The sequence below is a fragment of the Symphalangus syndactylus genome, chromosome 2 (genome assembly GCF_028878055.3).
Source record: "Symphalangus syndactylus isolate Jambi chromosome 2, NHGRI_mSymSyn1-v2.1_pri, whole genome shotgun sequence".
NCBI lineage: Eukaryota > Metazoa > Chordata > Mammalia > Primates > Hylobatidae > Symphalangus > Symphalangus syndactylus.
The window spans coordinates 63,339,100-63,356,346 of record NC_072424.2 but is presented as its reverse complement, the minus strand read 5'-3'; the positions used below and the strand labels follow the sequence as shown (position 1 = coordinate 63,356,346).

The following is a 17,247-nucleotide window of genomic DNA, read 5'->3' as shown; positions in this document are numbered from 1 at the left end:
ATTATAAAATTCTTCAGGTTTATTACTTCATGATTCAGTTTCAATAGGTTATATTTTTTGACAAATTTTGTACTTTATCTAAATTTGTAAGGTATAGGTCTGAAGTCCCCCAAATTTTGTCTTTTCATTGTTCCTGACATCTGTAGCTATGTCTCTTTATTCTCGACATTGGTTACGTCTTCTCTTTTTCTTTTTTTTTTTTAATTTGATCGATCTTTTGGCTTTGTTGAGCTTTTCTGTCAGACTTTTAAAATTACCTTTATTTCTGTTATTTTGAAAAATTCTTTGTAGTTCTTTGGGCTTTTGTTTGTATTATAGTTTTAACTTCTTGTGGTGGAACTAATGCTTAACTTAGCCTTTCTTTTCTAATATAAGCATTAAAATGTACACATTTTTCTTTAAATCTGTTTTAACACTGGCTTGTAAATTTCAGTATGTGGTATTTTTGTTATTCAGTTCAGAATTTTTTATTATGATTCCCTCTTTGACCTATGGGTTATTTATAATTTTTTTTTAAGTTTACAAACATTCTTGAATTTTCAGATTGTTCCTTTATTGTTGTTATTGATCCTAGTTTAATTACACTGTGGTCAAAGAATACATGTGATGTAAGTTTTCCATTTCCAAGAACAGCTACCTCATGCTTTCTGACTTGACTAAGAGCTTGTCATTTTTTCCAAGTTTTACTGCAGACTCCTGCTATTTTTCCAGCCTCCACCTACCCCTAGCTTCCAAAGCTAATACCATGTATTTTATGTTTATGTTATGGCAACACCCTGCTTTTAGGTACAAATCACTTAAACATTGTTATGTTACAAACCACTCCAAAAGTGAATGGTTTAAAACGACTCTCTTATTTGCTTATGATTCTGTGGGTCAGCAATTTGGACTTGGCTTAGCCATATTGTACTTATGGTCTCACTAGGGCTGCAGTCTTAGAGCTTCTTGAATTGGAATATGGCCAAAGGTGGCCTCATTCGCTTGTCTGACTGTGTATGTTTCCTCTTGGCTGGGCCATGTGTCTTCAGCAAGCAATTCTGGGCTCTCATGGTACCAGCATTCTTAAGAGGGCTTACCCCAACACACAACTTTCCAGGACTGTGTTGAACATTTTGCTTAACATTTGTCCCAAAGCAAGTCATGTAGCCAAGCCCAGAGTTGATGTGGGAGGGAACGGTACAAGAGTGTGGCTGTAGAGAAGCATGATCACTGGGGGCTGCTACTTTAACAGTCTACTTCAGTTTACCAGTTTTGAAAAATTCTCAGCTATTGTTCTTCGAATATTGCCTTCTCTCTGTTCCCTCTCTTACCTCCTTCTGGAATACAGATTTAGTTATCATTCTGTTTTCCGTATCTCTTAAGCCTTCCTCCATATTTTCTGTCTTCATTTTCGCTACTTTTTGGTGGTATATGTTTACTTTTTCTGATCCTGTCTTCCAGCTCTGCCTCTTCAGTGTTGTCTGGTCTTCTGCATAAACATATCTAAACTTAAAAAAAAATTGTTACTGTGTATTTTATTTTTAGAATTTGTTTGATATTCCCCCCAGGTCTACTATCATTTTAAATAATGGTTTACTATTAGCTGCAGATGTTTTCCGGCAAAACAGATTTATTGCATTATAAAACCCTGGTTGTACTTAAGATTCTTGAATAGTAAATGCACACACAGGTCAGGAAGAGCAGGAGAAGATAGCCTGTCTAGTGCTCTGAAGAATATAGTGGCTGAAAACTTGGCTTACGTTATTTTGTTTGTGGTTTGTCAATATTAATGCACATTTTGCTTTCCTTGATCCTTACGTTTATCTTTATTGAACACGAAAATTCCATTAAACATCATTATAAAATAAAAATGTTAAAATGTTCAAGAGGAGAAATGGAGATATGGGCCCTAACTCCTCTCCTCTGCTCAGGCATCTTAAGTGTCTCTCAGAGTAAGTCTTCAGCCCTCCTCAGTAATAGCTCTGTCTCCTAAGAAACAGACATAGTGTAGTTCATCAGTCTTAGTAATATTTGTCTTCTCCCTCAGGATTATTGAGATTGATATTCCAAACTGCTTGAAAAGATGTGAGAGATTCTTATGAAATTCTTTTCTTGGTGGCCTTCACTATGTATGCATACTTTTGTGAATGATGAAATATGAAAGACCTAATGGGTATGATTTCAGAGGATTAACCAGGCTAAACATAGGGAAAGAAGAAATATACTGATGTGTGAATTTTAGTACATAGGGAATATGTTTGCAAAATAATTTATGAAAGTTTGGTCAAACTGGATATTTACTTTCCTGGTGACTAATAAATGGGCCCAACCTTTTGGGAAATAAATTGATACTGTGTAACAAAATAAATCAGGTGTTTATGCTCTTTGACCTCCTGACCTGAATGCTAGGAATTTGTCAGGGAGAAAAATAAGAGAAGAGCTTATAACATGTAAAGGTGTTTATTAAAATATTATTTACATAAGTGAAAAATTGGAAACAACATGAAATTCTAAAATTGTAGGAATGATTATTTTAAGGAACATCTATTCAAGGAATGTTTTGCAGCAGATGAAATTGTGCTTATGAATACTATAAAGCAACATAAAGATATTTGATACGGTGCTAAATGAAAAAGTAGGATGTGATATTTTTTGAACCTCATTGATTTGTGGCTATGTACATAGAGACTACAAGTTAATATACAAAAGTTTAATAGTAATGCTATTAGGTGGTTGAGTTTTAATATAAAAGTTTAAATGCCCCTTTGCTCTGTGTCACTTTATTTAGCCTTAGTGATTATTGTCAACAGATGTAATAAACTATATATCTCTTTATTATTCCAACTTTTATTTTATATTTCTGTTTAAAAATAATGCAAACCATGCTGAAAATACAGAGGGAAAACAAAATTGAGTTGTTTTTCCCCTGTTTTCCAGACTTACTATATAATATCACTGTTTTTTAGTGAAAGAAAAAAATTAAACTGAAAATTTAAAAGAGTAGAGGGAATAGTATATCAGAAGGAAGAGCCCTTTTCCTATTTTTTGGGTTGGGGAAAAATGTTTTAAGTTTATGCCTCTGCGTTAATAATATCTGACATAAGAGCCAATAGAATATATGGTCTTTGTTCTCAGGATACTTTTCTAGGAGGCTTTTAAAAAATTCATCTTCAGGTAAAATTGAATACACTTTCCTCCACAGTCTCCTTCTCTTCCCTCTCTCCTCCCCTCCCCTCTTTCTCCCTTTTCAGAGTCTCACTCTGTCACCCAGGCTGGAGTGCAGTGGTGCAATCTCTGGCTCACTGCAGCCATTAATTCTTAATATCTTGTTTTAGTCTCCCCCCCTCCCCCCCACATTGATTAGGCCTTTGTGGGCTTTGAATATTGTCCAAATAAATTTCACCTAAAGCTGGATTTTTACCTCTACTTATAGTGATTTATAATCTTTAAATCATGTTAGTGTTTTTTTTTGTTTGTTTGTTTTGTTTTTTTTGGCGGTCTTGCTCTGTCACCCAGGCTGGAGTGCAGTGGCACAATTTTGGCTCACTGTTACCTCTCCCTCCCAGGTTCAAACTATTCTCCTGCCTCAGCCTCCTGAGTAGCTGGGACTACAGGCATGCATCACTACACCTGGCTAACTTTTTTGTATTTTTAGTAGAGATAGGGTTTCACCATGTTGGCCAGGCCGATCTCAAACTTGCGACCTCAGGTGATCTGCCTGCCTCCGTCCTCTAAAGTGTTGAGATGACAGGCGTGAGCCACTGCGCCTGGCCTAAATCATGTTAGTTTTAAAGTTAGCTATCAATAATATATTTGTACATCTTTTTATGTTACTTTGCTTTTGTGGTATATAAAAACAAAGGAGGGGTCTTTTATGGATAATGAGTTATCTACTGTAACTAAAATGAATATTTTAGTTTTTATGTAACATTTTTGGGGAACATGTATTTTTTATTGCAATTTGGGGCATAAATGGGGAATTTTAGAAGTATATATTAACCTATCTAATATTCTGTTTTGATTGGAAAAAGTTTAAATGCCTTTGCTGTGTGTCACTTCATCCTTATTGATTATCGTCAGCAGATGAAATAAACTATATAGCTCTTTATTATTCCAACTTTTATTTTAGCTTTTCAATGATCTGTTTAAAAATAATGCAAACCGTGCTGAAAATACAGAGAGAAAGCAAAATCAGAATTATTTTATGGAGGTGATGACTGTAGAAGGAGTCTATGATTACCTGATGTATGTAGGTAAGATCTAAGTGGTTTATTTTAAGACTTGTTTTTCATTCATCTTACTTCTTCTGTGATGCAAATAATGATCTTGAGTATTGCCCCATTGTAACTGTTTTTTTAATTGAAGATACCTTTTATAATAATTCAATACAATTGGCCTTGATCATATTAAAGTTGCTAGTGTTTACAAATAAAATATTGACCATGGTCATTTGTGTTTTCTACATTGGCAAATTTCAAAAATACCAATTTATCTGGAACAATGAGATATCCCATTTGATCCTTTCTCAGGACGGGTAGTTTTCCAGGTTCCTGACTGGCTTCATCATCTCTTAATGGGAACTCGAATCCTCTTTAAAAACACCCTGGAAATGTATACTGATTACTATCTTCAGTGTAAACTAGAACAGCTATTTCAGGAGCACCGTTTGGTCTCACTCATAACACTTCTCAGAGGTTTGTATTTTCTAATGTGTTTGTTTCATATTTTGTGTACTCTATGATTTTAATTGAATCTAAAAGAGGAAGAAATCTTGTTTTGCTTTGGTTTATTAGTATTTCTACTATGAGGAAATCCTTTGTGTATAAATAGATGAAAATTCCAGAAATATTTCTTTTTACTCTTTTTTAGATGCTATATTCTGTGAAAACACTGAACCTCGCTCTCTCCAAGATAAGCAAAAAGGAGCAAAACAGACTTTTGAAGAAATGATGAATTACATTCCAGGTGTAATATTTAAGAAGTAACTTAATTTCATATAGATTAGCAGTCTGTTGAGGTCACAATGTATAGTAATTATTGAAGCTAATTTTTACTGTGAGTTTTCATTTTACAAATAGTTGCAAAGATCAGTTAAAATTAACACACTAGTTAAATAATTCTTTTAGATGTTGGCACTAAGACTAAGATATTAGGACTTTAAGGCAAGGCTGTTTCTACTCACATAATAGCCAGATTCATTCAAAAATAACTTATAGTCAGACTGGTCACAGTGACATGTGGGACAATTGAAGGCCTGTGTCCACGACACCATAAGAATAGCTCACTAGTGTGTATGATAAAAAATCAGAATTCATTCATTCCAAATTTATGGAGCATCTTCCATATTCCAGGCACTATGCAAAATGCAAGGGATATAAAAAATGTACTTGAGTAGGTCAGTCTAGCAGGAAGGCAGGCATACAGACAAAACATACGTGTGATAATAGAGGCATTTTCAAGTTACAGAGATTCACAAAGGAGGACGATGGTCACCTCTTCTGTAAAGTTGGTAGGTTTGGGCCACTAAGGAAATGAATGGTAGTAACCTCTTACTGTGATGGGAAATAACAAGGAAGAAATGTCAAAGGGTCAAAGCAGATGATTCTTAGTTTAGAACATTTTGAATGAGAAGTGCCTATAAATTACTCAGGAGGAAGTGTCTGTTAAACACGTGGACATCGAGGTTCAAAAGTTGGAGAAAAGGTGGTATAGGATAGATTAGCAGAGATATGGGAGCCATGTGTGAGTAGATACTAAAGCATAGGGAGAAAGTATGGAGTAGGAAGAGAAAAAGGTGACTTCCAGTTTCTGGTCTGGCACATAAGAACCTGGCCATCATCACTCCATCCTAGTAACAAGCAAAAAGCTGAATGAACTAAAAAAAACTAAACAACTCTTAGATTCACCAGAGAGTGAGGTCATATGGCAAGCCACTGCCCCCCAGATTAGAGAGAATCATAGCTAGGTGCAGCAGAAACCCGTGAACTCAAAACCCCTGGAGAAGCCAGTGCTGAGCTAGGGAAACCTGAACTATAACTGACAAATTGCTACAGCCTTTTAAATCTCTTTTTAAGAGATTAAAAACTCCAGGGGAACCAAGTCATGGGGTTACCCATCCACATTTTTTTTTTTTTTTTTTTTTTGAGGCGGAGTCCCGCTGTGTCGCCAAGGCTGGAGTGAAGTGGCACGATCTCAGCTCACTGCAACCTCCGCTTCCTGGGTTCAAGCAAGTCTCCTGTCTCAGCCTCCCGAGTAGCTGGGACTACAGTCCTGTGCCACCACGCCTGGCTAATTTTTGTATTTTTAGTAGAGATGAGGTTTCACCTTGTTGGTCAGGCTGGTCTCGAACTCCTGACCTCAGGTGATCCACCCACCTCGGCCTTCAAAAGTGCTGGGGTTACAGGCGTGAGCCACCGTGCCCAGCCCATCCACACTTTTTTTGTTTTACTTCCAGGGCCTTGACCAAGATCCCACAGTGAATATTGGAGAAAAATCCCCATGTGCTTCGGCAGGGGGGCCAGAAGGGAACCATTCTGAAATACATCAGTTAGGGCATTCTGTTCTTGACAAGTCCCTACCCTCAGGAGAAACTAACCAGAGCCTGACTGACCGGATGGAAGGGAAAGAACCAACTCTAGCCAGCCCTGGCCTTCCACATGGAAGAAGGGAAATACCCAACTCCAATCCACTCTAGCCATCTTGTCCTATGCAAGGGGGTCAGAGGAGCCTGAGAAGCATGTGTGAAGTTCACAGTTCAGTGGTACAAGCTCACTAAAAGATTTATTGAGACCCCCTCCTAGGACTATAGAACCCTTCCTCTCCCTCCATATTTTATCGCCACATTACTAAAGGCCTGTTTGCAGCAGTTCCTCTTAACTTGTGCGTCATGTCCAGCTATCAAGAAAAAAATTACAAGACATATTAAAGGCAAGAAAAAACAGTTTGACAAGAAAGAGCAAGTATCAGAACCAGAGTCAGATATGGCAGGGATGTTAGAATTATACACCAAGTGGGATTTATCCCAGGTATTCAAGGTTGGTTCAGCATTCATTCAAAAGTCAATTAAGGTAGTCCATCACATCAGCAGGCTAAAGAAAAATCATGATCATAACAGTAGATGCAGAAAAAGCATTTGACAAAATCTAACACCCACTTATGATCTCAGCAAACTAGGAAGAGAGGGGAACATCCTCAGCTTGATAAAGAATATCTACAAAAACACCTATAGCTAACATCACACTCGATGAAAAACTTAAAAGCTATCCCACTAAGATGAGGAACAAGGCATGCTCTCACTACTGCTTTCAACATTGTACTGGAAGTCCTAGGTAGTGCAGTGAGACAAGAAAAGGAAATAAAGAGCATACTGATTGGGAAGAAAGAAATAAAACTGTCTTTGTTCACAGATGATATGATTGTCCATGTAGAATATCCAAAAATTGACAAAAACACTCCTGGAAATAATAAGCAATTTTAGCAGGGTTGTAGGCTATAAGGTTAATACACAAAATTCAATTACTTTTCCTGTATATCATCGATGAGCAAGTGGTATTTGAAATTAACAAAAATACCGTTTGCATTGGCACCCCCAAAAGTGAAATGTTTGGGTAGTAATCTAACAAAACATGCACAAGATTTATATGAGAAAAACTGTAAAACTTTAATTAAAGAAATCAAAGAACTAAATAAATGGAGAGAGATTTTATGTTTGTGGATAGGAATACTCTGTTTTCAAGATGTCCGTTCTTCTGAACTTCATCTAGATTCAATGCAGTCCCAATCCAAATCCCAGTAAGTTGTTTTGTGGGTACTGACAAACATTTTAAAGTTTATATGGAGAGGTAAAAATACCCAGAATAGCCAACTCAATATTGATTGAGAACAACAAAGTCACAGGATTGACACTACTTTTCTTCAAGGCATACTATAAAGCTACAGTAATCAAGAAAGTGTGATATTAGCAAAAGAACAGACAAATGGATGGATGGAACTGAATAGAGAGCCCAGATATAGACCCACATAAATAATGTTAACTCATCTTTAACAAAGCTGCAAAGGCAATACAATGAAGAAAGGATAGTCTTTTCAACAGATGCTGCTGGAACAACTGGACATCCACCTGCCAAAAAAAGAAAAAAATCTAAACACAGACCTTACACCCTTCACAAAAACTAAACTCAAAATCAATTATAGACTGGGCATGGTGGCTCACACCTGTAATCCCAGCACTTTGGGAGGCTGTGGTGTGCGGATCACCTGAGGTCAGGAGTTCCAGACCAGCCTGGCCCAAGATGGTGAAGCCCCATCTCTACTAAAACTACAAAAATTAGACAGGCATGGTGGCAGGCACCTGTAATCCTAGCCATTCGGGAAGCTGAGGCAGGAGAATTGCTTGAACTTGAGAGGCAGAAGTTGTAGTGCGCTGAGATAGCGCCATTGCACTCCAGCCTGGGTGACAGCGTAACTCCGTCTCAAAAACCAAAAAGAAATCCATTTTAGACCTAACTGTAAAAAGCAAAACAGTAAAACTTAGAGGATAACATGGGAGAAAATGTAGATGACCTTCTGTTTGGCGATGACTTCTTAGTTGCAACACCAAAGGCATGAACCATGGAAGAAATAATTGATAATCTTTACTTCATTAAAATTAAAAATTTTGCTTTGTGAAAGACACTATAAAGAATGAAAAGAGAAGCCACAGACTGGGAGAAAATATTTGCAAAAGACATATCAGATAAAGGACTGTTAACAAAAATGTACAAAGAAATCCTGAAACTTAACAATAAGAACACAAACAACCTGATTTTAAAATTGGCCAAATATCTTGACATGTCACCAAAGAAGATTACACATAAGCATATGAAAAGATGTTCTACATCATATGTCATCAAGGAAATGCACATTTAAAACAGTGAGATACCACCACACACCTGTTGGAATGGCCCAGATCCAGAACACCGCCACCACCATTTGCTGGTGAACATGTGGAATTCTCATTCATTGCTGGTGGGCATGCAAAATGGTACAGCCACTTTGGAAGACAGGTGAGCAGTTTCTTACAAAACTAAGCACACTCTTACCATGAGATCTGGCAATTACGTTTGTTGATATTTACCCAAAGCAGTTGAAAACATGTCCACCCAGAAACCTGCACATGAATGTTTATAGCAACTTCAGAATTGCCAAAACTTGGAAACAACCAAGGTGTTCATTATTTAGGTGAATGGATAAATAAACTCATACTTCTAGACAATGGGATATTATTCAGTGCTATAAAGAAATGAGCTGTCACATCATGAAAAGTCATGGAGGAGCCTGAAATTCATCTTACTAAGAGAAAGAAGTCAATCTGAAAAGATTGCATGCTGTATAATTTCAACTATCTGATGTTTTGGAAAAGGCAAAACTAAGAAGACAGTGGATTGGAGGGGAGGGAGGGATGAATAGGCAAAGCACAGAGGATGTTTTGGGGCAATGAAACTACTCTATAATGATGGTTACATATCATTATCTATTTGTCCAAACCCACAGAATGTACAACACCAAGAACGAACTCCAATGTAAATTATGGACTCTGGGTAATAATGATGTACCAATGTGTGTTCATCAGTTGTAACAAATGTACACTCTTGTTGGGGATGTTGATAGTGGGGGAGACGAAACAGGGAACATATGCGAAATCTCTTCCTTCTGCTCAGTTTCATTGTGAACACAAAACTACTTTAAAAAATAAAGTCTATTTTAAAAAGAGAAGAGGTCTTAGGACAGAACCTTAGAGAATTCTTAATATTGAGGAACTAGCCTTAGAATAATTCTGCTGTTCCTTGTGAAAGTAATTAACTTAAATATCTGCTCTGAATATAAAAGTGAACATAAGCTGTTTTTGAGTAAATTTTCTGTAGGCAAATGATGAAATAATTTTTTTTTAGCTGTTTTCTGATATAATGACCCTTAGCATTCATACTTTCAACAGTCTCAGCTTTGATACTCAGAAACAACATGGAGAGCCAGAGATTTGCTGAAGCACAAATTCAAACCACATTCACTTTAAGACTCCCGTTTGGGAGAGTAACTTAGCTTTTGAATAAGCTTACCATTCCTTTCAGTTATCCTCTGCTCCTCATTTCTTACTTAGTGACACCTGAAGGATCTGAAAGAATTACGTATATTTGTTCATTAGTTTCATGCATATTAATTGGGGAATTCCATGTAGTATTGGTGAGTTTGAGGATTAACAAAGATTTGTATTGGGCCACATATCTTGAAAATACCAAGGATGTACTGTGCCTATTGTAAATTAAATTTGGCCTTGTCTCCTAGCATTAGAATTTTTTATGACTAACACTAGGAGTTTAGTTATGATAGGGGAAAAGGGATAAATATTTGAGTATCTCATTTATATAAGAATAACTTTTTTCTGCTTGGGGAAAACATTCAGTGGAGATCTTAATAAGGATTGACTTTTCTTGGTAACAGGATTGATATCAGTGGTACATGACATCTATGCAGCCAGACACAAATCTGAACTTGTTGGACCCTAAATAAGTGTTTAAATATTTGTTATATTTCCCAAAATGATTGGTTTGTAAGATGGTTAATAGTAACTTATGCAAAAGTCCAGAAATTAGGTGTTCTTATTCACTGAGAAAAGTCTGCCTTAAAAATTAAACTTTTTTTTCTGATATTAAGAGCACTATGAAAATATATAGAATAAAAAGTAGAAGCTATCTTCTGCCCACTGTGTAGAAGTCGGCTTATCCTACGTTGAGTGTTGATCCTTAGATTTTTCCGTGCATTTCTATACATGTATGTACAGATGTGCAAACATCATTTTAGGGTTTAATTTGTTTTGTTTTCCCTTAGTGGGTAATACAATAAGTATTATTTTCCAACTAGCAGATTTTTTTTTTTTTTTTTTTTACTGCAGCATTTCTGAGTTTGCATTATGCCTTATGCATTGTGCATCTCCAAAAGTGGGATACATGATACTGCATTTGTCAACTTGACCATAGAAACCTCTTGTCCAGGAGCCTCTTATAGAAACACTGGTTTGGGGAGTACTGATTTGCAGTTTTTGCCTAATATCTGGGAAACAGGGTGGTGATTTTGCTTTATGATCCAGTTAATGGTGAGTCACTTTATAATATAAAATTATTTCACATTTGGCCTTTTTGTTTAGATCTGTTAGTCAAGTGTATTGGTGAAGAAACCAAGTATGAAAGCATCAGACTTCTGTTTGATGGCTTACAGCAGCCAGTACTCAACAAGCAGGTAAAGCTCATTAAAGCTGGTAAACTCATGTTGGCTAGGTTTGGTGAATGACATAGTAGTAAGGTGTCTGGTAACGCATTAGTTGTATAAATGACACTATACTAAACCAAGGCAATGTAATTTTAAACATTCAGATAGAAAAAAAGTTTTATTTGAGTTACTCTTTTTGTTTCAGTTTTTTCTTAATAAGATGAATTATTTTGATTTAAAATTAATATACAGTAATTGTAGAAAATTTGGAATAGAAAATTCATGAAATACAGTAAAAAATTAAAAATGGATAATTCCATTATTCAAGTGATATAGAATAACCAGTTAACATTTTTATGTTTATGGTTTATGTAAACTATATATAAGCTTTATATATTCTGCTGAGATCTCAGTACAGTTGTGATTTTGTGTTCTTGTTTTTCTAAAAATTAAAATATTTAACATAAAAATGAATTAATGAGGCATAATGAAGTGTCCTCCTGCAAACACATGTGTACTTATTACCTATTTTGAGAATAGAACATTATTGATACTACTGAGGCTACTTTTGTGCTTGTTTTATATTATCAGTCCCATTCCTTGCCTTCCCACTTAGAGGTAACCACCATCTTTAATTTTGTCTTTATCTTTTTTATGGTTTTTGTGTTTAGTGCCTTAACATTTATTATTATTATTTTTTTGGTGCTTTAGCTGACTTATGTTTTATTGGACATTGTGATACAGGAACTGTTTCCAGAGCTCAATAAGGTAACTGAAAAGCAGTAATTTTATTCATTATTTTCTTAATGATATGCTGACATTTATTTTAATTAGGGACATAAATGTAAGAAAACCCTTGTCTGTGTTCTCTGTGGTTCTTTAAAAAATTAACCTCATCAAATTGCCTTTTGTATTTTCTTTATTAAACATGCCCAAACAATTCTGGGGGACAGCTATTGAATAGCTTCTGCTTTGACTTCATCCCTTTTTAATTACAAGTAGATAGGGACCCTATATAGTCTTTCCAGGGGAAGAAGTGAGTGTAAGTCCTACCACTAGAATAGGCCAAGCTCAGTGTTATCATCTGCACCACTGTATGCTGTGTAAGTCAGAAACTAGAGTATTTTTGAAGCAAGTTTTATATAAACCCAAGCACAAAATGAACTAAAATTAGAGCATGGTCATGTTATTATTGTGTTGAATCTTGAGGATTTTGAGTTTTGAGCAAAGGTTTAAATCATTATTTTCTGTCTTATTTTTTGACTAATCCTTTTGATTGGATGAAACAACTATTGTTCAGTGCTGTGGTATTGCAATGAAGTGTGACTTTTGTAGAGTAGAGGAAACCAGATTTGGGCTATTTACCTATTATAAACTTTCAAGTTGGCTGGGCACGGTGGCTCACGTCTGTAATCCCAGCATTTTGGGAGGCCGAGGTGGGGGGATCACAAGGTCAGGGGATCAAGACTATCCTAGCTAACATGGTGAAACCCCGTCTCTACTAAAAATACAAAAAATTAGTTGGGCGTGGTGGCAGGTGCCTGTAATCCCACCTACTTGGGAGGCTGACACAGGAGAATCGCTTGAACCTGGGAGGCGGAGGTTGCAGTGAGCCGAGATCGTGCCATTAAGACTCCAGCCTCGGTGACAGAGTGAGACTCCATCTCAAAAAAAAAAAAAACTTTCACGTTATTGTGATATTAAGTGCATATTAAAACAGAGTGGCAGTTACAGACTTTATATCTTTAATTTTCATGGGAATCAACAACAGGAAACCTTTAGCTCTGTTTGAGACTTCATAAGGTCTGTCATTAAATGTTGCCTTTTTTCTCGTGTCTAGATATTACTTGCTCCATATGCCAGCCAATTTATTTTGGTTTACAATATATGTATGTCTTAGGTTAGAATTTTAATACACTAGAGCTGTTAGGCAATTTACAAATGAACCTGTGTCATCTTGTCTTCTATTAAATGGATTTATTTTTACTTTAGGTACAAAAGGAAGTTACCTCTGTGACATCTTGGATGTAAACACTTGGATTTGGTATAGAATAACCCATTGAAATTTCTGCTGTGCTAGGGTGGTAGAAATTTACTTTTTTGGGTATATTCTTATATATATTATGTACATTGCTGTCTGAAATTTTAATTATTTTTGTTTTTAATAAAGACTAACACAAACTTAATAATGATTAAAAGTGATTGAGTCTCATAGCCTTTCATTTGCTAGCTGTGATCCAAATTTTATTAGAACATACGTCACTTGTTATTGCCATTTTTAAAAGAGAAAATTCATAATGATGTTGGGGCAAACAGATAAGACTGATAAACTTCGTGTTGTATAGCTTTGAAAATAATTATGCCTAGTATGGAGAAACAGGAATAAGATCTGATTTTCTTATTTAGAGTTAATATATTTTAGTAGATTGGTTTTCTTTTTTTTATTTTGTACATAGTTAACTGTGTATCTATAAATAAAACATCCTATATGAGTTTTTAATAATAAGGGATTTCTCCTTACTCTTCCTGGGTGTCTGACAGGTTGTAGCCCTGTTCGGTTTGAAAACTGAATACTTATAGATACTCTTGATTGTGTGGTTGCCTCTAAGTTTCACTGAATTGTCTGTAACTATCAGTATATTCCCAAAGCTCATATAAACAATTGAGGCAAGTAGATTTTTGGTTTATGTTGTCTGTTATCTCTTCAAAAGAAAAATGTAGAATTACTTATACTTCTTGAAAGTTAAAAGATTATTTTTAAAGAATCAGTGTTTCAAAATTTTTGCAATTCCTTACCATGTCGTGCAGTTATCCTTGAAACAAGTTTGTCAAGATTGAGCATTTTGCATTAGGTTATTGGCTGTAGTGTTTATTCAGAGTATTTATTGAGCTTCATCCATGTATTAGACACTAAGCTGGGTAATGTGAGAACACTGAATATAATTTAGAAAACTAATAAATTTAATTATACTATTCATTAATTTTTCTCAAGATTTCAAAAAATGATTGTTAGGTGTTACAAATTTTTGAAAAGGTTTTCTTAGAAGTTCTATTATATTTTTAAATACTCGAAAGTTCTAGGATATGTATGAGTTTCCATGAATCAGTGGTTTAATACCAGGCCTTAATAAACAGTTACTGATTTCTCAGGGGCAGGTGGGAAATTGATCAAACTATTCACATTTAAATCCATAGCATTTTGAATATTATTATTTAAAATGTTATAGGTAAACTGAAAAAATAAAATATTTTACAGCCTTTTATATGTCATCCTTACCTACTCTTCTTTAAATTGTGATATTCTCTTTATTAAGAAAAAATTTGTGGGTGTATCATGTCTACTCAAGTTGCCATAACAAAACACTCGACACTGGGTGGCTTACACCACAGTAATGTGCTTCTCACAGTTACGGAGGCTGGGAAGTCTAAGATCAAGGTGCCAGCAAATTAAGTTCCATACTGAGGCCTGTTCTCTTGGCTTGTAGGTGGCTGGCTTCTCGACATGTGCTCACATGACCTCTTGTGCACATGTGGAGAGGTAAAAATAAATCTCATTCTTTCTTCCTCTTCTTAAAAGGCCACCAATCCTGTTGAATTACGGTCTGACTCTTTGGACTTCATTTAACCTAAATTATCTCCGAAAGGCTGTATCTTCAAATATAGTCATATTGGGATTTATGGTTTCAGCATATGAATTTTAGGATATAGTTCAATCCATAGCAATAGGTGAGCTCCATTTAAAGAAGATGTTATGTATAAAAGACTGAATGAAGAAACAAATGAGTCTGTACATGTAAAATTAATAAATCACGTTATGAAAGGGGAAAGGAACTAAAATACAATCCCTATTTAATTTGCCAGGCATTTTATATACATCATCACAGCAACTCTGAGGTGGCGTTTCTTCTATTTTATAGGTGAGGATATGGGGGCTTTGAAAGAGTGATAAAATTAGAATTTGAACTTAATGTCTCTAGTCTGCATGTTCTTATCATTGTTGCACCATGAAAGGAACTTGTTTTCAGATGTAGTCACTCTCTGGATCCCTTTAAAAAGTATCCTCCCTGGTTTATTTCAAAAATTTACTTTGCACATTCCTTTCTATTCATTTTTGTGTGTGTCCTCTAGTGTATGAGCTTCATGAAGAACACATTTTTAAATGTGTTTACGTAAACAGAGCTGTCAGTTTTTCTGGTTAGGGGAGATACAATGCACTGAAATATATGTGAAAACACTTTGAAATTTATAAAGAACATTGTAAGATTGTGTTAAAAGTATTAAGTGTTTTTTTCTTTAGCTTTTAAGTTCCAGGGTACATGTGCAGGATGTGTGGGTTTGTTACATAGGCAAACGTGTGCCATGGTGGTTTGCAGCACAGATCAACCCATCACCTAGGTATTAAGCCCAGCATCCATTAACTATTCTTCCTGATGCTCTCCCTCCCCCTGCCACCTCCTAGCCCCCCGCCACAGGCCCCAGTGTGTGTTTTCCCTGCCATGTGTCCATGTGTTTTCCTTGTTCAGCTCCCACTTGTGAGAACATGCAGTATTTGGTTTTCTCTTCCTGCGTTAGTTTGCTGCGGGTAATAGTTGCATATTAGAAGATCCTGTGAAATGATTGAAAGCATTTAAATTACCATTTATTGACTTCCTAAAAAATGTTATATTTTTACAATAGAAGTATAAACAGAAGTCTAATTTGCCCACTGTTGTTCTTAGACTGTATAATGACATAGGTACCAGTTATAATTTCAGATACAATCAACATGAGAATAAAAAATGACTGACTGAATGAAGAAACAAATGAATATGTCTTCTTAGTCCACTGTACAATAGTACTCCTTTATTCTTCCTGATGCTTTCCCTTCCCCTGCAGTTTTGCTTTCCAAGGTTTCAGTTACCCAAGGTCAACCAAGGTCTGAAAATAGGTGAGTACAGTGTAAGATATTTTGAAAGACCACACTCACATAACTTTTTGTTGTAGTATGTCATTGTAATCGTTCTATTTTGTTAATCTCTTACTGTGCCTAATTTTACATGAAATTTTATAGGTATGTATTTATAGGAAAAAACAGTATAGTCATGCACCTCATAATGATGTTTTAGTCAATGATGGATTGCATATATGACAGTGGCCCCCTAAGATTGTAATGGAGCTGAAAAATTCTTGTCGCTTGGTGATGTAGCCAGCTTAATGTCATAGAACAACATTTGTGGTGATGCTAGTGCAAACTAAACCTACCGTATTTCTAGTCACATAAAATTGATAATAAACCACTATGTTACTGGCTTATATATTTACGGTACTTTTTAGCATTACTTTAGGGCGTACTCCTTCTACTTATAAAAAAAGAGTTGACTATAAAACAGCTTGAGATAGGTTTTTCAGGAGGAATTCCAGAAGAAAGCATTGTTATCTTAAGAGAGGACAGCCCCATGCATGTTACTGCCCCTGAATACCTTCAGTGGCATAAGATGTGGAGGTGGAAGACAGTGATGTTGATGATCCTTTCTGTTTGTAGGCTTACGCTAGTGTGTATGTGTCTTAGCTTTTTGTTTTTTAAACTTTTATGAGACGGGGTCTCACTTTGTTATCCAGGCTGGAGTGCAGAGGCGTGATTGCAGCTCACTGCAGCCTCAAACTCCTGGGCTCAAGGGATCCTCCTGCCTCAGCCTCCCAAGTTGGTGGATTCGCAGGTGTGAGGCTGAGGTGGGAGGATCCCTTGAGCCCAGGAGTTTGAGACCAGCCTGGGAAACATAGTGACACCCTTTCTCTGCAAAAAAAAGAGGAAAATTAGCCAGACATGGTGGCACATCACTGTAGTCCCAGCTACTCATGAGGCTGAGCTGAGAGGATTACTTGAGCCTGGGAGGTCGAGGCTTCAGTGAGCAGTGATTGTGCCATTGCACTCTACCTTGGGCAACAGAGTGAGACCCTCTCTCTAAAGAAATTAATTAAAGAAAAATAAATTTAAAAATAGAAAAAAAGCTTATAGTATAAAATATAGTAAAAGAAAATACTTTTGTA

At 35.9% G+C, this 17,247-nt stretch overlaps 1 protein-coding gene across 21 annotated transcripts in view; it reads left to right on the top strand.

Moving 5' to 3' along the window:
- The window catches only part of SNX14 (sorting nexin 14), a 105,498-nt gene extending 92,076 nt beyond the window's left edge, over window positions 1-13,422 (top strand). For 15 of the 21 annotated variants that reach the window (XM_055257719.2, XM_055257688.2, XM_055257678.2 and 12 more), the window contains 6 exons: window positions 4,109-4,232; window positions 4,509-4,673; window positions 4,849-4,944; window positions 11,159-11,250; window positions 11,932-11,988; window positions 13,213-13,422. In XM_055257719.2, coding sequence (XP_055113694.1) covers window positions 4,109-4,232; window positions 4,509-4,673; window positions 4,849-4,944; window positions 11,159-11,250; window positions 11,932-11,988; window positions 13,213-13,251 — 573 coding nt within the window. In that variant the 3' untranslated portion in view covers window positions 13,252-13,422. The remainder of the gene's footprint in view (window positions 1-4,108; window positions 4,233-4,508; window positions 4,674-4,848; window positions 4,945-11,158; window positions 11,251-11,931; window positions 11,989-13,212) is intronic. The other 6 variants (XM_055257697.2, XM_063618942.1, XM_063618887.1 and 3 more) reach the window with 2 other exon arrangements.
- The last annotated feature ends 3,825 nt before the right edge of the window (window positions 13,423-17,247 follow it).